General features: G+C 41.1%; 1 protein-coding gene across 2 annotated transcripts in view; it reads right to left on the bottom strand.

Moving 5' to 3' along the window:
- Positions 1–26,818, bottom strand: part of UST (uronyl 2-sulfotransferase) — a 322,433-nt gene that overhangs the window by 119,936 nt on the left and 175,679 nt on the right. For both annotated transcript variants that reach the window (XM_008051829.2, XM_008051830.1), the window contains exons 3-5: positions 24,562–24,717; positions 11,947–12,026; positions 1,343–1,496 (exon numbers count right to left, since the gene is read on the bottom strand). In XM_008051829.2, coding sequence (XP_008050020.1) covers positions 1,343–1,496; positions 11,947–12,026; positions 24,562–24,717 — 390 coding nt within the window. The remainder of the gene's footprint in view (positions 1–1,342; positions 1,497–11,946; positions 12,027–24,561; positions 24,718–26,818) is intronic.

The raw sequence follows: 26,818 nt of genomic DNA, 5'->3' as shown, positions 1-26,818 counted from the left end.
ACTTCTTACTGAATTAAAAATATATAGCCATATCGATAACATATAGTTTAAATAAAAAGATTTCAGCTTTTGCCATCAAAAACTAAAAAAAAAAAAGGTAAAGACCACTTTAAAAATATATAATCAAGATATTTAATTGAAGTCATAGATGACTGAACAAATACTGAACAATGAGTGGACAACCTTGGTCTGGTCTCAGTCACCTGCTAACTAGTTGTTTAGCCTGGGATGAAACACGTAACTTCTCTGTGTCTCAGTTTTCTCAACTCTAATAATGAACATAAAAGTGACACAAAGGTGACATCATCCAAAAATGTTCCCAGCCTTGAAACACATACTTTCATCAGATTTTAGTTTGGCATGGTAACGTGACTCACTCAGCTAATGAGGCTGAGGCTGAGGACCCAACCGCAGTGGGCACAGGTGCTGTGATATTTTCCATGGGGGCACATTTGATGGATCCCGCAAAACTTCTTTTTCTACTTATGCCCTAAGATAGCCCAGCATATGTCTGAGCGAATCCAATGGGCTCTCTTAGACACACAGACCAGGATTTCAGTCTTCTGGACACCAGACTGTCAGCTTCTCAGTATGCCTTTGTCAACACAGGGATAAGAAACGTACCTTTTTCTGGTGCTGGAAGAAAGATGTATAACTCTGCCCTGTATTTTGTTATCAACTTCTGCACTGTGGAAACAATTACTGGGGTCATGATCAACATCCCTTATGGAGCTGAGGGCCCCAAAATAAGGTCTGGAGAAAGCAAGCAAATTTGTTTCATGATGGCAGGGTTCTGTCATGCTGTTGTGGAAAAAACCCTGACCCTGAAGTCAGAGGACCTGGAAACAGTCGTCATGGTTGTACCCTTCCTGACGGGATGACTTTGGCAAATTCTATATCCCTTTGGAATGGAAAGGTCCTCATCCGAAAACACCTCTCCCTCACAAGGTTGCCAAGGGAACTGAGTGGGGTGAGGGAGGAGATGGGCCTTTGCAACCCTCTATGAGACATGCCCCAACACCTCTGCTCTTCTTAAACATGCCAGTGCTGGTCATGATGCCTTAGGAAAGACTTATTCTCCTCTGGGACCCAAAGCCTAGCACCAAAGACAAACAAAGCCAAGTGAAACCAGAAAATCACTTGAGAAAATGTCCATTAGGATTTGAGTCATTTGGAACAAGTTTCACTGGCCAACACTTTCTCCCTGAGGAAGCATCCTCTCCCCACTGAGTTCTGTGGAAAAGCCACGAGGAAGGCCACAGAAGGTGAGGGCAGCCCTGCAACCTGGAGGAGCTACCCCCGGGCCATGAAGAGAAGACCTCTTGCATGCAGCTGGACTTACCAGGTAGCGCTCTTCCTGCCTCATGCTGGGGGTGCGGATCATGTGATTCTGTTCCCCTCTCCAGTCTCCAAAGCGACGGAAAAAATAGTTAGATAAAAACCGGTTGACGGGGTCTCTAATGATGTTGATGTAGACAGGCTGGTCTCCTCCAAACCTAACACACACATGCACACAAACATGAAGCTTGTTACAACCCATCACTTCCGGAGGAAAAACAAGGCCTACTTAGACAACATTTCCCTTCTAGGTTAATGTTCAAAAGATGACCTCCTTTAAGGTACCAAACACACTTTAATAAGCAAGTGGTGTTTCCTGATGGGTATTTTATTATCATGCAGGAAGTAGAGACGATACCTGTTCCAGACACCTGTTGAGAGGCTGTGAGGACTGTTTCATAGCACGGCATCTACAAACCATGCTAGCATCCATGTTATGGTAGAGATGGTGTTTGGTTTTCTCACTAGGCTATAGGTTTCTTGAGGACGAGGGGCCAAGCTGGATTTTTTAGACTCTGTATCCCCAGTGACTGGCACAGGACCCATGTGCATGCAGTTGACTTTCAGAGACTGTTTCAGTTGGCTACTACCTTGCATGAAAAGGTGTTTCCTCTATATTGTAATTCAAGCAGTCCCATAGACGGTGCTCTGTGGTAAGTGGATGAATAATAGCCCATTTTTTATTGAATTTTTTTCTCTCTTCTACTTATTTTTCTTTATTTTATTGTAAAGATGTGGAGTAAAAGTCAGAGTTAGGGACATAAGTTGTCTATATGCAGGTGAAGTTTGGGCCTCCAACTTGTTCTCGCTTCCCCTGGCTTAGGGTCTAGGATCAGGTACCCTTAGTGATGCCCCGCCCTCCCCCCCCCCCCCCCCACGGCAGTGTCTCGCTACTGCCAGTCCCTCTGTTGTAGTATTGTGATAAATGTTCAGGACCCACTTATGAGTGAGAACATGTGGTATTCAGTTCTTTGTTTCTGTGACAGATCACTGAGTTTTTTTTTTAAACTTTTTTCTTTATTTTAAAGATGATTTTATAAATTAGATTTAGGTACACAAGTTGTTTATGTACTTGTTAATGTAAAGTGTGGGCCTCTCACCGGTCCTCTACCCTTAGTGATGTTATGTTCCCCTCCACACACCACACACCCCTCCACTGCAGTGTCCCACTACTGCTGATCTCTCTCTTGTAATACTGAGATCACTGATTTTTTAAGGCTAGTTAAAAGTGGGTGGGTACTGAGTATGTGCTATTCAGCCTGTTCTAAATGCTTTATGTGACCAACTCAATGAAGCCCCACAAAACCTCAATGAAGTAGAAACCATAATAACCCCCATTTACACCTGGGGAAACTGAGGCAGGGAAAGGGTGAATAACTGGTGGTTGGGCCAGGATGTACACTCAGGCAGTCTGGCTCCAGAATTTGTGCTCTTAATCATGGAAAGGTGATTTCCAGAGTTGAAGAGAGTAATAATATGCAGGACATCAAGAACAAAACAAAACACAAGATAATTATTCTCAAGTGGTGGCGAGTGGTTTTAGATGAAAATAAAATAAGTAGCCAGGTGTTCCCTTTTAATTCCTTCCAAAAAAGGATTAGATGCACTAAAAGCTGGCCCAAGAGTGAGTCTTCCCCAGGCAAAGTGATTAGATTTGTCTTAAGGATTCCTCCCCTTTCTCTTGGAACTGCTTGAAAGCAGTGCCCAGAGGAGTCCAGGGGGGAGCTTCCTAGTCTCTAGGCAGAGGTCATGTTCTGGTGATCTCCTAAGCAACCCACAGCTCCTCTAGCCCTGTGACCCTATGACATTCTGATGAGGATGCCTAGATATTCTGTCAGGGTCAGAAAAAGAAAGGACCCTGATCCTGCCTCTCTCTAGCTAGCAGACTCCACTCACCTTTCAAAACCCAGCCTGGAGTTACAATCCTTCAGCAATTAACATCCAACCTAATGTCATCCCCCACTCTACTCTGTGCCCCAGGTCCTCTCTCCATCACTGTGCAGATGTGTCTGTCTCTCCAGCAGACTGTGAGCCTTCTGCAGCCAGGAACAACATCATGTAGCTCAGTGCATGGCACACAGTAGGTGCTCAACAAATGGTGACTGAATGAAGAAATGAATGCCTGGGTATATGCTTCTCAGTCGTTATGTTTCTGCCAATATCACAGGGCTCTGATGCCAGAGGAAAGTACACATAACAAGCCACAATCCTTCTCTGTGTCCGAATTCCTATAATGTTGTCCTCAGTTTATTTGTATTTTTAAATAGAACCTTCAGAGAGAAGACTCCAAAGGAACAAAAAGGAATGACTCTCCAAAAGGGTTGTTCAGGCACCAGGACACATGAATGACGTTCTGGACTTCGCCAGTACTGCCATATGGAAACACACTCTGCTCAAGAGTAAGGTTAGCCTCGCCAGTGTGACTCCTGTCAGTTCATAGATGTATACAAGGTGGCATTCATGCACCTGGATCCACAACTGACTGGGGTCCCAAGAGTTAGCTATGCCAACCACCAGCTAACTGTACACGTGGTAGATTTATCATCCTCTTTTAATTAAATTGGATTTCATATCTATGATAAACAGCAACTGAAGTAATAATGTGAGAGTCTAGGAAGACAAAGCATGTATATCAAATATGCATCTAATTAGACCCTCGAAAGACGGCATCATGCTTTTAAAAACTCCGACTGTGTTTCTCTGTTCATGTGAAGAATGACTACTAGTGTTAACTGCCCAATCATGTGAATGCATATACAACTTCCCCCTAGGAGATGGTTCTCAGCCTGTCCGCTGCCACCTTCCATTGATGGCTAGAGACATAAGTATTGACAAGGCTTGTTGAGCATGGATGACTTGCTTCTGTTCGTATGCTGGAATCCAATGCAAAATTTCCAGAATAATTTTCCAAAACTGAAGTTTTAGATGGCTTAAGAATTTATTATCATGGTCCTGATTATATAATAGAAATTTCTTTAGAAATTTCTATGAGAGAGTGGTGTCCAGTATGTGCCTCCCTCTTTCCAGAAGATGACAGTAATAATGGTTTTAGATTGTCAGCCAACATCCTTTCTGTACACACAGCTCCCTCCCAAACTGGCATACGGGGGCTGGCATGTCAGCAATACAGAAGAGGCCAGAATGTCACCATGATACCCCCAGAGCACACCATGTGTCCTCGTGCTTGAGAAGAAAAACAAATTTGCCCACCCTCATTCCATTTTTTTCAGGACCAGTTTCTCCTCTCTTAGTATTTTTTAACTGGTAAGAATTCCTTGTTGCCCTTATAAAGTCTCTGGGTCACCTGACTCTACTGTTTATTCCTACTCCATTCTGGGGTGACAGTGGTTTGTACCTACTATTCCATGCAGCATAATACTCTGCCTTATTTGTAAGACCCTTGAGAGAAGATTCCGCAACCTCCCTGTGAAGTTCATTTCATTTGTTAATCTGACACTTGAGGAGTCTTTTTATACCCAGCCAATATTTTATATCTTGTCTTTATGCACATTTCCTTTTGTTTGAGCCATGAGACACAAAGGATTAGCTTTTCACATGTTTTTACAACGTTCAGCCTTTTAACTGTCAAGAGTAATTCATTTAACGTTTTGTTTCTTTTAAAAACTCCTTTGGCTTTTGTCATAAGACTTATCTCCCTTTGTTGTATAATCCATAGTTGGTCTTTATGGAACTCTGAAAAACTGTGGTGACTATAGCTGACTCTAGCTTCCAAGCTATACATACACTAGTGTAGAAGAGTCAGGTCACATTTTGTTTTCACTTAACAACACACCCTTTTGTCCTCTGGTCACTACAATGACTACTGCATATTTGAAGCACTCTTTAAAGTCATCGTAAAATAGCAGGTATTATCAATTCCTTTGACATTTGTTCACGGGTCATATTTACCAACTCTGTAATCATCCCAGTGGGTATCCTTCTGGCCCTCTGCAATTTATCATATTCTTTTTCATTTTTATTTTTACTTAATGTTTTGAGATAATCCAAAGTAGGATACAATTACCTAGGAATAATATCCACATAGTTCTCATTGTGGGGAGGAATCTCTAAATATCTCATTCTGAGCATCTTTGTCAACATCCGCTTCATACTGCTTTTTCAGTTAATTAATCAACTTATCAATAATATTAGTCACCTCTTCAATAGCTGCACAAAGCTCTTGAGAAAAAAAATTAGGTATACTTTCATCAAAATGCTAAATGTATTCCTTCTGTAATTACAAACATTCCATATATTAAGTAAATCAAGACTTCAGATCAGAATTATTCTGGAAAATTAAATCTTGTCCTCCCACGACAGCAGAGTTCTAAGACTGGAAATACTTTTTGAAAGGATAACTTCTTTTTTTAAGTTGTGGAAAAAATAAATAACATTATACTTACCTCTTTCACCATTTTAAAGTGTACAATTCAGTGGGATTAAGTAAATTTACATTACTGTGCAACCATCTCCAGAACTTTTTTTATCACCTCAAACTGAAACGCTGTACCCATCAAACAAAAAATTCCTTTCTTCCCTACCCCAACCCTTACTAACTACCATTCTGCTAAAAGTCTATCTCCTCTTTAACCTCTGCCCTGGAAGTAGAAGTTATCTTTGTGCTACTACCTACATTAAGAGATGAAAGGTACCACAGGCAAGAGGCCCATGACTTTGATCCTTGTCAGCAAGAAAGGAAGACATTTTGAAGTGAGACAAAGACCATCACAGGAAGGGGTATGACCACTTGTGGGGCAGGGTGAGGTGAGCTGAGGAGGAGAAGGGTAGAGATGGTTATTTCATGGTCCTTTGCTGGAGGCCAAGCAAAGTAACAAGAGCCCTTGGTAGTCACTGAACATCCACTGGGAATTGGTCTGAGGGGGGAGGACTGTGTCCTCTATCCTCGTGCCCCCATGCAGTGGACACTTCCATCTTCTCTGCCCAGATAGGCCGCCCCTACCCCCTCCCCCACAAACTGCCATCACAAAACACAAGCAGAAGAGACAGCCACATTCTGCTCCCTGGTCTGCCTAAGGCAGGAGAAGTAGAAACATTTGTTGTGAGAAGCTGAGACACATGGGGGTTGGAGGGGATGGTGGGGTTAGGGTTTCAGCTCAGAGAGAAAGATGACTTGACAAGGCATGAAATAGACAACGGGCAACAAACAGCAAGAAATAAACAGGATATGAGGTGGGCTGAGGAAAAGTCCAGCTTATACTTGTCCCTGATGGGCCATCACAGCTGGTGGGTTCACACAGTGGGGGAGAACAGCTTGCTGTGCAGGGAAAAGCAGACACATGAGGAAGAGGGTGCCATTTTAGGAAGATGAAAAGTCCAGTAGTGGTTAAGTCGGGAGAACTGAGAGAAAACTCTCACTTGTAAATTGAACTTCTGTGGTATGTTTAAGGAGGTAGAGACAGTGTTAACTCCTCATATCAATTTTTATTCCAGTGTTCTCTTCAAAGCTTGTGGCTTCTGTCACATTGTGAAAGATTTGAAGGACACAGAATTAAAATGGATCACTCTGCTAATAAGAATAAAAAGCAAAGTCAACATTTAGGAATAAGATGTGAAAACCAAATTGAATTATGGAATTAACAAGATTGGATTTGTTTTCTTAAATAATGCCATCAGAGGGCAGATTTTTTGCTCACAAAATTTGATGTGAGAAACACTGTTCACATTGGTAATTAAGATTTCACTTGCAGGAAAGAGAGAGTAAGTGTTCGAAACACCTCCCCTTCCACATCACGCCCCACCCTGCTTGCCTGGAGGTTGATTTGTTTTTCATTTTTTTGTTTTGCAAGTTAGTGTTGACATTGGAGCCATCATCTGAGATCCATAGAAAACAGAAATGGAAGCAAAGGAAGGCGAAGGGGTCATGGGTGAAAAAGGAAGAACTACATGAAAAAACATTTGGAGAAGTAGTGACTTGACATTACTTAGCATATTGGTATCTCTTAGAATTCACTTGGATTATTTTGATAACACTGGGATTTGAGGCAAACTTCTTAAGGGTTTCCCTGCAAGAGCCCAGTTGGAAGGTGACAGGAGAAAGAATTATATCCTCGACCTTCCCCCCACACACCGAAAGCTTAGAAAACAAACAAAATTGGAGGAAGGGAACAGAAAAATGGAACTGTGGTCTGTCACAAGTCTTTCCAGTGTGTGGATCTGAGGCATTTTTGGAGGGATACTGTCCATGTTGGGAAGTGGATCTTTTTAAAAAATCATATCCTAAGCATACTTTGAAAACTGGAAGAAGACACATGAAATCATAGTTCTTAAATATTAAAAACCTGATTTAAACATCACAAAAAAAGAGCAGCATCTTTTTAGGACAGTTGGCTCAATTCTCCAGTAGTCCAGGTAAAAAGCATCTGCTTGGTCTGAATTTCTAGGGAGTTCAAAAACAGTATGAAAGAGCAGCCCAAGGAAAGGCACTAAGATTCCAAACTGAAAAAATAAAATAAGTCAGCTATTGAATTACCAAAAACTCACAGGAAAGCATTTTCTATGACTCAGAGTATCTAAATTTTAAAGTAAAAATAACATCTTTAATAAAAAAAAAAAGAAAGAAAGGGCAACTAGTTGGGGTATAATGCCATAACCTTCAAAAGTTCAGAGCATTTGTGTGCAAAAGGTGTGGAGAGAGAGGGGCTAGACTTCCATTCTTATAGGCCGCTCACCAACAAGTATCTTGCTGCATGTTAACGACGTGTGGAAGATTAGAAATATCAGCAAAGAATATTAGGTTGCAGTATCAATTCTTCTCCTGGGAACCTCATTATCCTGAAACAAGCAATAAGCCTGTCAGCAGCTATAATGGTAGGTTTACTCAAGAGCAGCTTAATTATCTTTATACCTTATCATTCAAAGTATGTCTAGAGCTTATTTTTTAAAGGATGTTAAGATCCTCTCAACAAGCCGGGCTCGGTGGCTCAGCCTGTAATCCCGCGCCTTTGGGAGGCTGAGGTGAGTGGATTGCCTGAGCCCGCGGGTTCGAGACCCGCCTGGGCAGCGAGACCTCATCTCTACAATAAATCAAAACATCAGCCGGGCGTGGTAGCGCATGCCTGTAATTCCGGCTACTCGGAAGGCAGAGGTGGAAGGATCGCAGGAGCCCAGCAAGCGAGGCTGCGGTGGCCGAAAGCGGCCACTGCACTCCAGTCTGGGCGACAGAGTGAGACTCCAACTCAAAAAAAAAAAAAGATCCTCTCAACAAGTTCCAACTTACTTGCTTTTCTTGGTCAATTGTATAGTTGGGGCCTTTCTTTGAATGCCCAAAGTCTGCCATGTATACCTAAGAAATTTTCCTTAAATAAAGCTATTCCCTTAAAAAAGGAAAAGCTGATTTTTAACCTCCCATGTTCTAGGAATTTAACAATAGCCTTGTCGTATATTAAAGTTCAACTTATCATTCTCTTTATTTCTGTGTAAGTGTTGTAGCTAAGGCCCTGGGCTCCAGTGTGTGGGGTGAGTCAATGTTGACTTTTTACTGAAAGGAGCAGAGCTGGCTAGGTCAGTCTCTAGTTATTCCTGCTTAAAACCCTGACTGCCGTTCCATTCCAGATGTTCCCATCCTCTGGGCTGCACTTTCTGCACCCCTTTCAGTTTCTCTCGGTCCAGCTCAGCTCCTGTCAGTTCCTTTACTGGGAATGCCCTTCTCCTCATTTGTCTAAAGCTGACCCAATCCTCATGTCCCTGCAGAGAAGCCTTTTCAGGTTCTCTTCCCATAGGGAGGTTCCTTCCTCCCACCTCCCCTAGGGGGAGCCCTGCGACCGCCTCTCCTTATATTCATCACCCATTGATGGGAGAACTGAGTTTCTCAAAGTCAAGGGTAACAGTTAATGTTCATGGGGGAAGCCACGGTTCTAGTCCAGTATACAAGTGATAGAAGGTACTCCATAAACATGTGTTTACTTGAACAAAATGGAACTGAGGGAGGAGAAACAGAGCCTGGCCCAGCCCTCAGGCGTCGCCACAGAAACAGGCGCTGAACCGTGGGTTCAGACTGAGACTTCTATAAGAAACACCCTCAAATGCCACCTTAAATATATATAGCATCCTTCTCTCAGAAGGTCTTTCCTTCACATGTTCAGAGCATCCCTACAGGGTAGCTGGGGTGAGCAGGAATTGTCCCTGTTTTATAGATGGAAAAACAGAGATCCCTCCTTCCCGTAAGAGGCTGAATGACTTGCCCAGAATCATGGCCAGTGCGAAGGTAAGCTCCAATGCCCAGAGGTACTAATAGCCAGGCCAACACCTTTTTCCGCAGACATGGTGTCTTCTAAAAGGCATTTATCTTTTTTTTTCTTTCAGAATTAAAGCAATAAAGATGAAACTCCTGTCCACGTATGTGATGGTAGAGGCCATGATTAGAATATGGCCACCATGTTGTATTCTGCTGATCCAATTAAGATGTTGGCCATGGCTTCTCATTAGTGTTTTACAGTGTCCTAAGATAATTATTAAAATTCATGGCTCTGCAATTTGTTTGGTTGTAAAACTTTGACCTATGAAGCAAGAAGTACTCATGAATGAGGTTTGAGGACGTCAGGGGTGATGTAGAGGGAAGCTCGCTGGAACAGCAAGGATCAGAAAAATGGTGCTCTTCTCTTTAGAAGTCATAAAACACAATGCCTGAAAAAGCTAACAAGCCCTCGTTATCTAATTATGTCTGATGATATGTTCATGGCCTTCTGGAAGGAAGCGACAAGGCATACAACCCATCAATCCAGTGACTAGCCACTTCATAAACATGGATAGAAACACACTCCAAACTGTCCAGCACCTGGCCCAGGGTCTCTGTAGAAAACCTGGTTTTCTATGCACTATCCAAGAAAACTCTGGTTACCAGGCAGGCTGGGGAAACTTCAGGAGATGTTTGCTTTTAAAGACAAGGCTCCTCTTCTCTGCTTAATAACTTGCGTTGCCAAATCTCATTTTTTGCACTTAATTTGCAAGAGGCCTCCTTTGAAGGCTAAAACCTTCTCCCAGCCTGGTAGGTTGTCAGGCACCCACCTGACAGCAGCAGTGAATGCTCAGGGCAGAGTCCTGTCCTCCCCTCAGAGTCTGCCTCCCTGGATGCCTGGCCCTCAGGTCACTAGGTTGGCACTAACCAGCAGGTGCTGCCTGCCGTTCAGGGCTGGGGACTGGTGCTCTCGTGTGGACCTGTGAGGTACTGTTATCCCCTTAAAATGAGGGATGTGCACATCAGATGGCTGACCAGAGAGGCCCAGGGATCGCCAGACTGTTCAGTAGTTCTACCCCTGGAACCTAGGATCTGTCGTAGAGAGATTCCATCTGTGAGTGCAGACAGTGGGGACCACAGGGGAAGAATGGGAAGCCAGGGGTCATCAGTTCAGGAGTGAGGCCCAGGGACAGCAAACCTATGCTAGCAAACCACTGGGGAAGAGAATGCACAGAACTTGAAGCTAGCAAATTTAACAAGCAGAGGGGCTAAAAAACTAAAACTAAGGATCAGCATCATTATAAGAAGGCCACAGTCACTGAAGGAAAAAAATCAGAATTCTAAAGTACCTCAGCGATGTCGAACATGCAGTAATCAAATGGACAGGACATGTTCTGAGAAATGCATCATTGTGTAATTTTGTTTCATTATGTGAACATCATGGAGTGTGTTTATACAAACCTAGATGGTTTAGCCTCCTACACACCTATGCTAGATGGTATAGCCTAATGCTCTCAGGCTACAAAACTGGATAGCATGTTACTGTCCTGAATACTGTAGGCAATGGTAAACCAAAGGTAAGTATACGTGTATTTACACACAGAAAAGGTACAGTAAAAATAGGGTATTTTCAGCCAGGCTTGGTGGCTCAGCCTGTAATCCCAAGCCTTGGGAGGGTGAGGTGAGTGGATTGCCTGAGCCCATGGGTTTGAGACCCACCTGGGCAACTTGGCGAGACCTCATCTCTACAATAAATCAAAAATTAGCTGGGTGTGGTAGCGCGCGCCTGTAGTTCCAGCTACTTGAAAGGCTGAGGCAGAAGGATCGCTGGAGCCCAGCAGGTTGAGGCTGCGGTGGCTGGGAGCAGCCACTGCACTCCAGTCTGGACAACAAAGTGAGACTCCAACTCAAAAAAAAAAAAGGTATTTTCATCTTACTGAACCACCATTGCATATGAGGTCTGTTGTTGACCAAAATGTCCTCATGTGGCACATGACTGTGTTAAAAAGAGGCTGGTCCTAGCTCTTTGGAGTCTATAAAATATGCATTCTCTACCATTAAGGTATTCTCAGAGTATCAAACTATATAAAAATATGCAATAAAATATTTCAGTACCCATCCCCTACCTTCTTATTTCTTTCAACACAAAACTTGATTTTTTTTTAGAGCTATCACGTCAAATGGCTTCTTATTAAAAATATCCAAATTTTCAAAAGATTTAAGATGGTATTCTAGGAAGAAATGAAGCCTCTGTCCAAATATTTCAAATCACTCTCTCTTAGCAAAAATAAACTAAATGGATTAAAAATGTCTTTCCAAGGGCAATTGTACTACCTTGTAAATAAAGGTAGATTTCTAAAGTAATTGTTCATTCGGAGAAAATGAAAGAACCGTTAAACTGGAAAATGTCTTACCTTGAGAAGTTGAGGAAATGAACATGTCGAGTGAATAAATAGGGTTGTTCGGCAGTACTTATATTTTTAATCAGTTCCATCTATTAAAAAAAGCATAGAATTAGCATATATAGGATCTAATTTACCAAACCATATTAACTAAAGGTTATCTACCCAGCTCCTTTTACCCCCACTTCCTACTGCTGGACCACGACCAAACAGCTGTGCTCTGTGCAGCTCTCATGAACTTTCACATAAGGCTTCTTAGTGAATAAAACAGTGCTATCTAAATTTATAGTCCTGTATCTAATTTAGTTGATTGCTACTATGAAACCGATATGACAGATTAAGTAATTTCAACTGGAGAAATCACTGTTGCTGTATTGCAATGCAAATAAAAGAATGCCTTCCATCCCTTTAAAGTCAAATCAAAGAAAGAAGTTAATCATTATCTTATTCTATAATATTATTAGTTATACAGAAATATTGAAACGAGCACTACAAAATTTAAAAATGGGAATAAGATAAGTTACCACCTCATTATTTTTCTCTTTGAGGATAAAAATGTATAAGAAAAATATTTCATAGGAAACACACAAACCCCCAAAGGTCTAGGTTTTTTGGTGGGTGGTCATCTGAATTATTTATTTGTAGTTATCAGTAAGGCAAAAAGTAGTTTCTGTTCATATAAACTAACTTTTATGGTCTTTAGGAACATGTCATGATACAGAACATGTTTAGTGAAAGCTGTTAAAAATTCCAAGCATTCTTATGACTCCCTGACTTCCTGAATTCCTCTTTCCCCAGATTTTCTAATTGGCCCCATCAAAACAGACACACTGTGGAATCTTTAAAAATTGCATTGAATATTGCTACTTGGGATGAACACCAGAAATGCAGCATTTCGAGCTTTAGGAAATAGTTTCTGTTGAAAGCTGGAAACAAAATCGGTCACTCACATGTTAACCACAGTAGCAACAAGAACAATAAAATATGAGTCTGGAACTCCAGGTTCATCTCAAATTTGACAGAAAACTTGGGTCTGCCTTGTCCCCTCATGTCTCAAACACAAGGGGTGACATATATACATATATATGTGCTCAATAAATATTTGTTCAGTGAGTTAACTCCAACTAATACATGCTTTTATAGATTGCTATGCTACAATCTCTGTCTAAACCTTTTATAGATATTCCTGCTCACAATGATCGAAGAAACGAAATTGAATTTTAAAAGTAAATGACTTGCAGTTCATAAACCCTGTGCTTCTGTTAGTCAGTACAGGCCTGGGTGAATAATGGTCTGCCTGTCCTCAAGCTTGAGTATAAAAGGAAATTCAATGCTGCCTCTTTATCTACTGTTTATCCCCTATACACCGCCTGCATGCGCTTGTTTTTGGTAGTAAAACTTCTTGCTTGGTCACATATGAATTTTGATTTTTGATGGATTTACCAAGATAATTGCAGATTTGAAACAATCATCATAGGTAATTTATCTCTGAGCATGCCTGTTTAGAAAAATAACACTTGACTGTCCATATATTTAATATAAAGACCATTAATGTTTTAGTCTTTAGATTATTTTTATTCATATATTTGCTTGCATGCATAAGAGTCATACAAGCAAGTACAAGAAAACTATTATTGTACAAGAAAACTAAAAGAACAGGTCAGATAGAAAACCATTTTCCCCCCACATATTCAACATTATATTATATTCTAAACACTTGTCAATGTGTTAAATTTAATGGAAGAACAGCAGTAGTCAGATTTTGAGAACAGTGTCATAACAGTCATAAAGCTGTCTATTTCACAAGGAAAAAAGTAGATTAGCAGTGACAATGTATAACTCTTTCTAGACGTATCTTTAAACATAGAATAAAGGTGCGAATGCTCATGTTTATTGCATTAGCACATTGAAGGCAGCGGGTACATCTCAGCTCTCAGCTAGTTTGGTCTTCATAAATGCGAAGTCCCTCTCCATTTCTAATGACAAGCAATGGTCTCCTGGATTTCTGCTGCCATCACTTGAGGTCCCTTGACTGGTCATCCCACAGTGGTCAGCAGCCTACCTTTTCTCTTGCCTTAATCTTATTCTCGGCAGTGGCATCATGGATGGTAATGGCACCACCTAAAATTACCACTGAGACCACCCCTCCTCTTCCTGGCTCATGCAGGACCACTCCTGGACTCTATTCTGATTCCACTGTATAGATTCATTCATCATTCACTGAGCACTTATTAGGCACTGGAGACAAAAACAACCATCAGGTGGGTTAGAAGACACATAAATAAGACAGTGGACTGTCTCCAGATTCACCATGGCCACTACCATCCTCTTAATCTTCATCCGTCTTTACTTCTTATCCAGCTTAATCCATCTCTGGATAGCCTGGTTCCAGTTCTTGATATTCTGTGTATTCTCACCTTTGAGCCAGCTCTTTTCTGGGCTCCCATATTCAGTCATACTCTGTGTAATGTTAATTCTACCTTCCTCAACTGGCTCTCAAGACCACACTTGTTGTGGCCAGCCAAATGAGATCCCTCCTTGCTCCTTCCTCATACTAAAGCCTGACCAAGTTCAATCTCAGGTTTATGCTTCCTCTTCTGGTTTTTGGCTTCTCTTTGCATGTCCAAATCCTAACACTTTTTATCTCTGGCTATAATGCCCACCTCCTCCAAGTAGCCTTTCTGGATCGCCTCTTTCATTCAACGTCCATTGATTTCCATTCTGTGTCAGGGAATGTACTGCTCGGGGTTGTGACTTTAAAGATAACACATTTGGTTTTTCCTGGTAGGAAGTTCAGAATCTTGTGGGTGAGGTGGACTAGGAGGTATGTACAATCATGTGATAACCACCCTGCAGTAGAAAGCACCTAGGTGAGGTGACTAGCAAGTACCTGCAGATGAAGAGGCCATGCTCCCCAAAAGGCATTCCCCAGTGGTTTGGAAGGACCCAATGGAGTTAGGCAGTTAAGAAAGGAATTAATTGCATTGCAGAGAGAGTGAACAGGTATTCAAAGGACACAACATAAAGTGATATGGGCATTAAGAAACTGCAGTTCAGTGCGCTGGAGGTCAGGGATAGGATCAGCAACGTAGTAGTGAGGCAGACATAGTTAACTTAGTTTGGAAGTAGTTAGGCAGATTTTCTTAGGTAGGTATTTTCAAATTAAAATACGGTAAGTGTTCAGACATCTTTCTTCTCTGTTACATTACCTTCACCCAACTGACCAGGCATATCAGACCTGACGACCTTGTGGGTTGGAATGTGGAAATAGGGAGTTACCCAAATCCCAGACATGATGCTTTCAGAAAAGCCCACACCTAGTTAGACAGTAACTTTCATTATTTAGAAGGTCCTTGTGACCTTAAAGGCTGAGAGTTGGTAATCACAACTTGTGATGAGATATATTTGCAGATCTCCACTCTTAGCTCGTGGTTTGCTTAATTATCATTGCAAAAGTATATACAGTTTCTTGTTAAAGGCAGCATGTTCCCTCTCTTAAGAGATGCATACTCTCCCTTAAGTTATGTCTCTTTCATTCTAATAAATTCCATCTTAAACTATGCTCTGGACTCGCTCTGAAATTCTTTTCTGTTGCAGAGTCAAAGAACCTACAGAGCAGCACACTGCACTCTACCCACCATCAGTAGGTGAGACTAGAGAGCAGGGTAACTGAGGGCACTGCAGGTTACAGGAGGGATACTGACATCTATCCTGTGGGCAAACAATAGCCAGAAAATATTTGTTTTTCCAGATCTGAAGGCAGGGCAGAGAGCATGAAGAAGGGTAAGGATTAGAGACAGATGCTCAGCTAGGAAGACTGGGCAATGATCCCAACAGCAAATGATGAGGGCATTAACTAAAGCAGTCATTTTCAGTGTGGTACCCAGACCAGCAGAATCAGCATTATCTGGGATGAGAAATGCAAACTCTCAGGTCCTACCCTAGACCTACTAAATTAAAAGAAACTCAGGGTTGGGGGGGGGGTGGTCTAGCAGTCTGTGCTTTGAAAAGCCTTCCATAAGATGCTAAGGCATAAAAGTGTAAGAAAAACTGATTTAAACCAATGCAAGGGAGAAAGGTGAGGAGGCTTTGGGAGGGTTAAGGAGATAACCACCTGGCAGTAGAAGGTAGGAGAAAGGTGGTCAAGAGAGTTTTCTTCCCAGATTCTTGGCTGGGCTAACCAAACACATGATGATATCCATTCGTGGAGATGGGGAATTTGAGAGGAGCAACACATTTGGCTGAAAAAGAGGGGATAAATGGGTTTGGTTTTGATTATCTTCATTTCAAAAATAATGCAGCTTTCTTGGACCTTCCATGGCTCTTTCAATATCTGAAAGTTTTTCAGGAAACATACTTTCTACATTACACTATAACTGAGGTTGTGCATTAGGTTTGAGCTAGATGGTAAGCTCTGTGAGGAATGGGGCTAGGTTTTATTTATTCCCTAGAAAGCATAGCCCTGGTACCTGCACAGAACATATGTCCCATAAATGTGTATGGAATAAAGATATTCTATTAGAGATCCTTATAGAATTAAAAACTATATATAGTTAACTGAAGATAGAATTCTCTTATACAGACCTGTACATACTTTTCCTGGTGTCACATGGAACAAACCATTTTGCTATTATAATATCCAGGATATAACAACACCAAACCAACATCCATCTTCTGTGTGCTTCCTAGGGGCTACACACTGTACTGGAAGCTTTTTATACACACACTGTCATTTAATTCTCACAAGGACCCCATGAGTGAAGTATTACTGACCATACTTAAGGTTAAGAAACTGAGGCACAGAAAGGCAGCAAAGATTGTTTGAAATCTCATCAATACACAGAGGTGGAGCCAGGGTTGAAATCCGAGTTTGTCAAATCCCTAAATGCTGCTTTTTAGCACTGGTTGCAAGTGATTCATCATTCCCACTGATATTTGACTTACATGCAACCTTTTAAAATGGGAGGAAGGGGTTGGTTAGTAAAAACTCTGGAGAATAAAGAGGGTTTATGGGATATACATTTTCGACCTTTCCTGTGACATAGGAAAGGAACATTCTACCAGGTGGAAAATTGAAAGGAAAGTTCTACCAGGTGGAAAAGCACTAAGAAATAATATAAAAGTAAAAACTTTAAAATGCCAGAGAGAACATTTTTTAAAAACAGAGTATGCCCTAGCACGAACAGGAAATAAATTTTAAATATTAAAAAAAAAAGATAACTATGCAGTGGAATGTATCTAAAAGAAGAAGTTAATCATAGTCCATCCCTTTCTAATCTTTTGCTTTCAACCTGACTGGCTGGGATGGTGACGCAGAAAACCTTTCAGTTCTACCAACACAGTTAGACTTTGCTCCTGACTCCTTGAGCAAATGCTTGTCAGCAGTGGTGGCATCCAGCCCCACTTGGGTCTGAATTCTTGTGTCACTTATGAACACTAGACGCCCTATAATTTTGCAAAGCATCTTAAGTGAAAAAAAAAAAAAAGACATGTTTTTTTTTTATTATTATGAAGTTGTGGGGTACAGTTAAGGGTTAGGTATACAATTGCGTTTCATTCAGGCATCCTGTTGATATGGGGTGTTTCCCCGTTCCCAGACAGATATTTGCTACTGTTAATCCCATCTCCCTCCCCCCACCATAGTTTTTTTTTAACACATCAAGGTAAAATAAGGAGTAGCTCAGAGGAGAGCCCTTGGCTCTTTTTTTTTTTTTTTTTGAGTTGGATTCTCACTCTGTCGCCCAGACTGGAGTGCAGTGGCCGCTCCCGGCCACCGCAGCCTCGACCTGCTGGGCTCCTGCGATCCTTCCGCCTCGGCCTTCCAAGTAGCTGGAACTACAGGCGCGCGCTGCCACACCCGGCTAGTTTTTTGATTTATTGTAGAGATGAGGTCTCGCCAAGTTGCCCAGGTGGGTCTCGAACCCGCGGGCTCAGGCAATTCATTCACCTCAGCCTCCCAAGGCGCAGGATTACAGGCTGAGTCACCGAACCCGGCTCTTTACCCTCAAAGGCTACCTCCCTCTTCACTATGGGGCAGCCCATCCAGCAGGAGGCAGGAGGATCTTCCCAGCTTTTAGCTAGGGCTGTGCTGTCAGTGCAACACGTGCCTGCAATGAAGAAGAAGTCCACCAGGGGGAGCAATGACATGAGCAAGGCAAAGAGGCTGGGTCTAAATTGTAGAGAAAATTGCACCGTTAGAATTAGGACAGGAGGAATGTATTTTATGTTTTCAGGCTTGCTGCTTCTTCATTTTCCTCTCTCCCCACCGCTTTTCTTTCCACCGAGTTTCTATTAGTGAACTCTGTTTCTGTCTACAGGGCTCCAACACAAGACCTTGTGTGCAGAGCTGGGTGAACCAATGCCTGTCAACCTTTATAGCTTGACTCCAAGGTCCGGCTGGAGCACCTTTCATGCCTGTGGACACTGTCCCTACTCCCACAAAGTCAGGAAGCTCTGAGGGTCATTCTGAAAGAGACTTTTTCAAAACATTTCAAGCAAGAGAGAAGTTGCTGGGATAAATGGGCTGGCTCTTGAAAGATAAAAATTAATAAAACTTCAGCAAGCCATAGCATCTTCAGGGGTTTGAGAGAGTGTCTGGTAACAGAGGAATTTTCTTTGCTTACTGGAGAATTCACTTTAATAAAGGGAGAACTTTCTAATAATGGGAGATTTTCATGCAATGATTCTTCACTAAAGTTGTGGAAGATATTGTTAGGAGTTTTTTTCCCCAAAGATACATATATCTGGTCTCTCCCCCTACAAATCCAACTTTGCATTTTGTAGTGGGGCCAGAAAACACATACTGTAAGAAAACCCCCCCAGCAGATTTTGATGCCATTTTAATGGCCTCCCACTGTCTACCGAATAAAGTTCCAACTCTTAAGCCCAGTATTCAAAGTTCTCCAGGATTTGACTCCAGTTACTTTCAAATCCTTAATTTAGATTATATTTTCATCATCTTCCCATATACACTTATTCTTCCCTATAAAATGGGATGATAATACTTCCCTAGTAATGTTGCTCCGAGGATTAGAAATAAGGTGCACATATATCTAGTTGTGGTGTCAGGTGATGATATACACATTAATATCAGGTCCTCAGCAAATATTCATCAAAGTGAATGAGCAAATAATGAGAAATCTGCTTCACAAATGGATGAATGAAACTTCTTGGTTAAACAGAGGACAATGACTCTGCCTTAGGGAAGCCTTGGAGGAATCCCAGTGGCCCCTGGACCTTTTCCAAATCTAACATGGTTTCTTTAGGTGAGTTGTTGTTATTGTTTTTTTTAAGGCTCATTGCTAGGAAGGGGTGGTGGCATGTGTCTGTAGTTCCAGTTACTTGGAAGGCTGAGGTGGAAGGATCACCTGAGCCCAGCAGATTGAGGCTGTAGTGACTGTGAGTGTGCCACTGCACTCCAGTCTGGGCAACAAGAGAGAGACTCCAACTCAAAAAAAAAAAAAAAAAGGCTTATTGCTGAGTAGTTAGATTTGAAACATGCAGCAAGCAGGAGCAACAGAAGAGAGATGTTTAAAACATAGTTAAAAAAAAAAATACTGTTTTGAGCCAGGCATAGTGGCTCACACCTGTAATCCCAGCACATTGGGAGGCAGAGACCAGAGGATTAACTGAGCTCAGGGGTCCGAGAACAGCCTGAGTAACATGATAAGACCTTGTCTCTACAATAAATCAAAAAATTAGCTGGGCATAGTAGCACACACCTGTAGTGCCAGTTCCTTGGAAGACTGAGGCCAAAGGATCGCCTGAGCCTAGCAAGTTGAGGCTGCAGTGGCTGTGAGCATGCCACTGTACTCAGTCTGAGTGACAGAGTGAGACTCCAACTCAAAAAAAAAAAAGAAAGAAAGAAAAAAGAAAGACTGTTTTGCCCAAGAAGATAAGCAGCCAAGGGCACACAAGCATGAAATCTTCCCCTCCCCAACCTTTTGCGTACTTTTCAAAGGGTTTGATCATTTGAATAGGTGTCAGATGGAGTCAGAGCTCATGTGACATTTATAGTGAAACAGTACCCTTTACTGGTATGACTGGTGAGAAGATGAAAACTAGCCCAGGATTTCACAAACCGTGAACTGGCATTCCACAGGATGCAAATGAGTCTCCAACACGCAAAGAGTCCCCTGATCAACTAATCCCAGAAAATACTAGGAAAACCCCAGTTAAACAGAATCTTTGTTTTTGTTTTTAATTTGTTCTAAATTCTCAAAGTCTTCAAACTGCAAATAACCATCGTAAATGGATTCATTTGGACAAGGCAGGCAGCATTTCCTCCCAATGTGTTGAACTGTGGTGTTTTCTTTCTTTCATTGGCCCAGGGACTAGGATTCTCAGGAATACATCTAGGGAAATGGCAATATGATGATTTTGACAGGACTTCTCAATCCTGGCTGCATCGTAAACTCTCTTGTGGCACTTCATTAAAAAAAAAAAAAAAAAAAAAGCTTTCTGGGCACTGCCCCAGAATCTCCAGGAGAAGGGCCATTGCAACTCCAGCCATGCTAGAGATTCTGCATCCAGCCACTGCATGATGAGAATGGTTTTTGGATTCAGGAGGACCCAGGTTCAAGGCCAGGTGCCCCAGATGGTCATTATATTATACTGTATTTGGAAGGTGGCTTCATCTGGTTGTTTTAGTTTTCTCATCCATAAAACAGGAAATCGTACCCACTCACAAATGTATTCTTATGTCTAAAGATTTCAGTGAAATAATAAAGTAAAATAATCAGCATTCTAGTAGATGCTATATCCAATTTGTAATCCTCAGTTTCAACATAAATAGAAATTATTTGCTTTCCTAATATTTTAGCCTCATATCTGATAACTTTTGTTCTTTTCCAATGAGAATGAAGTAATTGTGGATTCTTCCATCTGTGATTGCCTGTAGCACTCTGATCCTTAGAGCAATGTTCTCAAAGATAGCATCAGATCTTAACCAAATGTGGTTATGAGTTTTTTTGGCATGTCTTCTGAAAAAAATTCCTCTATCTTTCAAAAACTATATACAATCTCCATTTTTTAAGAAATTGTTTAAGCCAGTCCAAGAAACTGAAATCTGGCTTTAGAGCATAAATGCAGTAAAGTAATTGCAGGTTTATAATGTGCTGTGCAAAAGTCCAGCTCTCGCCTGGCAACAGTTGTCCATGCTCTGCTGTCGAGGCGGAGTCTTCTGAAATATAAACTTCAAGGTGTTTCTATTTCTATAAGGACAGCTGTAGTAGGATTTTTATAGGCGTTCTAACATTTGGTGTCTTCACGCTCCCTTTCCTTTTTAATAATCCCTTCAGTGTCTTGTTTCATTTAATAGATTTTAAAAATTTAACTGTGAGTTTGTGCATGTGTGTGATGATAGCTGCCCTCCAGGGAGAAATGGATGTGTGAACTTGACTCTGGCCCAGACAGGTGCCTCTCTGTATAAATGAATGGTATAGATAATTCCAGGCTTATAAAGAGATACTATTCTAAAGTTCACTTGTAAGTCAGTAGTTTGGAACTTGGAACACATTTTCTCATAAACGAAATGCTCTACATGGTGGATAGCATCCCAGCCAGCCCACAAGAACCTGTTTAACTCATACTGCACCTGAAGCAGAATTGTTATCAACTCTGGAGGACAATGATTCTATGGGAACAAATTTTCAGAGTTCTACTGTTTATGGGTGAGAACCATTGACTATAAAGTTTTCACCAGTTTCCTAAATCAATGCCCCCTTTATTCCTCTTAGAAGTTACCAAGAAGAGTAGCTATTCATACCACTAATTGTTTCTTGAATATATTATGTTAAAATATTTTTTCCTCTGTTTTCTGCACTTTGAAACTTTAATAAATGAGATCCAAGAACAAGGAAAAGAGTGTCTCTAAACATTACTGAATTACTTCAAACCAGGTTTCTTGTCATTTTGTGTCCTGGCTACTCTCTCTGCAGGCCAGAACCAGATGAGTTAACTGCAGTTGCTATGTCTGTTTTTACATCAAAATTATACACTGGTTTTTTTCTATCTTATCTTTACCTTTGCCTTATAATTAATAGTAATCTGGAATAATAAAGTAATGAAATATATTCTAGGTCATCTTGACCACAGGAATCAGAAATGTTTCAACTACACAGTGCAGATTATGCTAGAAGTTGTACAAATATATCACAGAATCACAGGGCTGGAAAGAACCTTAAAATATTGTCTAGTCTATTCCCTGGCTTCCAGACAAGCCAACCATTCCAAACAGATGAGAGCTAACTATATTTTAGAGGAGAAGGATGACTTTGTTTTTTAACTCTTTCTGAATCTAACAATCTATACATGGCTAGTGAATTATTGCTAATTTTTAATCTAAATTATTCCATTCACATTTAACAATTGTATTTTTCTTTTTCATCTTTACTCCTCACAGGAAACAAAGTTGTTTTATCTGTGTAAAAACCCATGGCATATTTAATAATTATATTTTGTGCTCTCCCTTCTAGGACATTCTCAAACATCTCAACATCTAATCTTTTAGTTAGCTTTGTCTTGCTTTCTGGGTTATTTGTACCCTCTTCAGCAGTAGGAACTAAAATGTAGCAAACGTGTTTTATGAGGCATCTGAGAATGGAGTGTGATTATAGTTAAGTATCATCTGATAAGTGGGCCTTGAAACTTAGACTCAAAAGAAAGCAAGATTTAATAATGATAATAAAATTGCAATCACATAGGCTATTGATTTATAGTGTCTTTCAGGTTGTTAAAAGGGCATCACCAGCCTAATCAAGTAAGGAAACCAAAGAGAACCTACACCTATTCAACAAAGTTACTCATAAAATGCAATATCCTTAAATGCCACCAAAGATAACTTTTTCTATGAAGATCCTACTACAGAGCCTATTCCAAAATGTTTTTCACTGATTGGTAATGACCACTAACTACTGGTACTGATAAGGACTATTGCAACTTGATACTCGGTGACTCTTTAATGGAAGTTTATGGAGCAGGCATTCTGATCTTCATACTATGAAAGACACTGAGCATACTGGCTTTTTTTTTTGAGTTGGAGTCTCACTCTGTCACCCAGACTGGAGTGCAGCGGCTACTCCTGGTCACCGCAGCCTTGACCTGCTGGGCTCCGGCGATCCTTCCGCCTCAGCCTTCCAAGTAGCTGGAACTACAGACGCAAGCTACCACGCCCAGCTAATTTTTTTTTTTTTTTATTGTAGAGATGAGGTCTCACCAAGTTGCCCAGGCAGGTCTCGAACTCGTGGGCTCAGGCAATTCACTCACCTCAGGCTCCCAAAGAGTTGGGATTACAGGCTGAGCCAATGAGCCCGGCCATACCGGCTTTTGAGCAAGTCCTGCTGGCCATATTACTGTCTTAAAACAGACCCGCTTTCTTCTAAGATAAGAAAGAAAGATAGGATTGTGGTAAAGCAGGAACGTGATTTCCTCTGGGAAGTTCTGAATTTCTCAAAGGTGAGGATTATGTCCGAAAGTAAGATGCATGGGTTGAAATGTCCATAATTATGATCTCAGCCTGGTGGTAATTATAAAATTCATATACCTTGTGAATTCCCCACACACATGCACCACTCATTGGTGGCGGTTCAATCTGTGTATCTAAGGGGGAAAGAAACAAAGTTCTGAGACCAGGCTGACAAGCTTGACCCTTGAAAGTGATGGTGAGAACACTATGCCTGACTTCTATCTCAGGAAAGGCACCTCATAGCGACCATGGTCTCTACCTCCTCCACTTGTGTGGCAAAGTTGTTCCTACGAAGTGGGGGTGATTCTTTTCCTACCACTGAACACTCCAAATGCTGCTCTTTCTTTTTCTGAGTTGAAGTCTCTCACTCTGTCACCCAGGTTGGAGTGCAGTGGCATGCTCCCGGCCACTGCTTCAACCTGCTGGGCTCAGGTGATCCTTCTGCCTCAGCCTCCCAAGTAGCTGGAACTATAGCTGGAACTACAGGCACGCGCCACCATGCCCGGCTAATTTTTAAATTTATTGTAGAGATGAGGTCTCGCCAAGTTGCCCAGACTGGTCTGGAACCCCTGGTCTCAGATGATCCTCTCGCCTCAGCCTCCCAAAGTGCTGGGATTACAGGCTTGAGCCACTGCACCCAGCCCCCAAAGGCTGCTCTTGAAGCCTAAGATCCTCTGAGTTTACCAGGGCAGGAAGCTTATGTCCTCATCAACCAAGCAGACTTCTGGCCCAAAGAAGATTTTCTCTTTACTACAACCATAAACATTTAGGACACTGGTGAGAAAATGCAGATGATGGAATACTACAACAAAATGTTCTCATTTTGACTGTGAAGACTTTAGCATTATTTACAGCTCAGTGGTTTGACTATTCATGATATATGCATTGCTAATTTTAGCTAAACAGACAACATCAAGGGTATACTGTCCTTCATTCTGGTCCTCATAGAAGTATCCCTCATCAGAGAAATTTCCTAGTTTGTGAAGTTCCCTCAGAACCCTTAATTTAAATTTTCTTCCATACTCGGGCAAAAATACAGCATGAAATTGAAACTCTGGCATTCACTACTCAGGAGTTTGAAGGATGCCCTGTAAGGCACCCCTGCTAATTACACAAATGAGCTGAAGCAAAATACAGTTTAACGATGGGCAAAGTCAACTTACCTGCTCATTTTTAGTAAGTCTGGTTTTGTTGTGAATGTCAGATGTGACCAAATTGAATCCATGCTTCTCCGACAAGATTCTCAGGAGCAAGACCACAGTACGGCTCCCACACTTGCCCACTCTGTTGTACACCACCTGGCTTGGGAAAGGGAGGACCTGGGAAAAAGAGCAAGAGAACAGGCATGAAACATGTATACAGAAACACTTGCGCATACAGAAACACTTCCTTCCATTTTGAAACAATCAACATTTCATACATCGAAATGAAAAGGTCTGTGTCAGGATAATGAGAGGACAAAAGTGATGAATGAGTATTGTCATTGCAGAACTGAAGAGAAATGCTGATTTTGTTACCTCTCTTTCTGCACTGATACATAATACTGGTAACATTCCAGGCAGTCTATGAGGATGATTATGAACCTTCTTTTGTTTCCTCTTAAAAGCAAAAAGCACATAAATATATGCTTTAATGGTAATTTTTCTTTGCAAATTATAGTAGGCTTTATAAGAACAACTTGATTGGCAGAATGATCAAAGAAAGATGGGTAATTTTTAAAATTGAGAGATATATAATTCACATACTATAAAATTCACTCATTTAAAATGTACAACTCAATAGCTTTTATTGTAGTCACAAAGTCTGCAGCCATCACCACTAATTCCAGAACAGTTCATCGCCCCCACAAAGAAACCCAGAGTCCATTAGCACTTCCCATTTCTGCCATTACCCCCAGTCCCTGGAAACCATTTATCTACTTCCTGTCTCTATGGTTTTGCTCATAGGACTCTAGGCATTTCATGCAAAAGAAATCACACAACATGGGGCCTTTTGTATCTGGCTTCTTTTACTCAGCATAATGTTGTACCAGGTTCATCCATGTTATAGTATGAATCAATACGTCATCCCTCTGGATGGCTTAATCATATTACATTGTATACATATACATTATTTTGTTTATACATTCCTCACTCATGGACGTGGATTGTTTCTACTTTTTGGCTACTATGAATAAAGTTGCTAGGAACATTTGTGTACAAATTTTTGTGTGGACACGTTTCTTTATTATCTCAGGTATAGATCTACAAGTAGGATTGCTGAATTGTGTGGTAATCCTATGTTTAATTTTTGGAAGAAGAGCCAAACGTTTTCAATACAGCAGCGCTATTTCATATTTCTACCAGCAATGTATGAGGGTTCCTCTCTCCACATCCCTGCCAACACTTACTAGTGCCTTTTTTTGGTTTGTTTATTATACCCATCTTAGTGGGTGTAAAGTGGTATCACATTGTGGTTTTGCTTTGCATTTCCCTCATGACTTATCATCCTGAGAATTTTTTTCATGTGTTTATTGGCCATATACATTTTTCTTTGGAGAAATGCCTATTCAAATCCTTCACTCATTTTAAAATTGCCTTTTTAGTGTTGAGTTTTAAGAGTTCTCTATATATTCTGGACCTGCAAGTACATGTTTTACAAATATTTTCTACCATCTTATGGGTTGTCTTTTTACTTTCTTGATAGTGTCCTTTGAAGGACAAAAGTTTTTATTTTGATGGAGTCCAATTGACCTAATTTTTCTCTGGTTACTTGTGCTTTTGATGTCATATCTAAGAAACTATTACTTAATCCAAGATCACAAAGATATTCATCCATGTTCTTTCCTAAGTATTTTACAGTTTTCATTCTAACATTTAGGTATGTGATCCATTTTGAGTTACTTTTGTGTACTGTGTGAGCTAGTGACCTAACTTTATTCTTCTGTCTAATTGTCTCAGCATCACTTTTTGAAAAGACTGTTCTTTCCCCATTTAACTGTTCAGTATCCTTTAAAACATCCACTAACCATAAGTGTATTTGGGATTACTATTATTTCTGGATTCTGAATTCTATTCCATTGACCTATATGTTTATCTTTATACCAGTCTTGATTATTATAACTTTGTTGTAAGTTTTGAAATTGGGAAGCATGAGTCCCTCCAACTTTGTTCTTCTTCAAGATTGTTGTGGCTATTCTGGGTCCTTGGAATTTCTATATGAATTTTAGGAACTGCAGAAAGGAGCAGTTGAGATTTTGATAAGGACCGAATTGAGTCTGTAAAATCAATTTGATGACTATTGCCATCTTTTTTTTTTTTTTTTTTTGAGTTGAAGTCTCACTCTGTCACCCAGACTGGAGTGTAGTGGCCGCTCCCGGCCACCGCAGCCTCGACCTGCTGGGCTCCGGCGATCCTTCTGCCTCAGCCTTCCAAGTAGCCG

Source organism: Carlito syrichta, unplaced genomic scaffold (assembly GCF_000164805.1).
Source record: "Carlito syrichta isolate Samal-C Ts95f unplaced genomic scaffold, Tarsius_syrichta-2.0.1 Scaffold236941, whole genome shotgun sequence".
Taxonomy (NCBI): Eukaryota; Metazoa; Chordata; class Mammalia; order Primates; family Tarsiidae; genus Carlito; species Carlito syrichta.
This window is presented reverse-complemented; position numbering and strand designations above follow the sequence as displayed.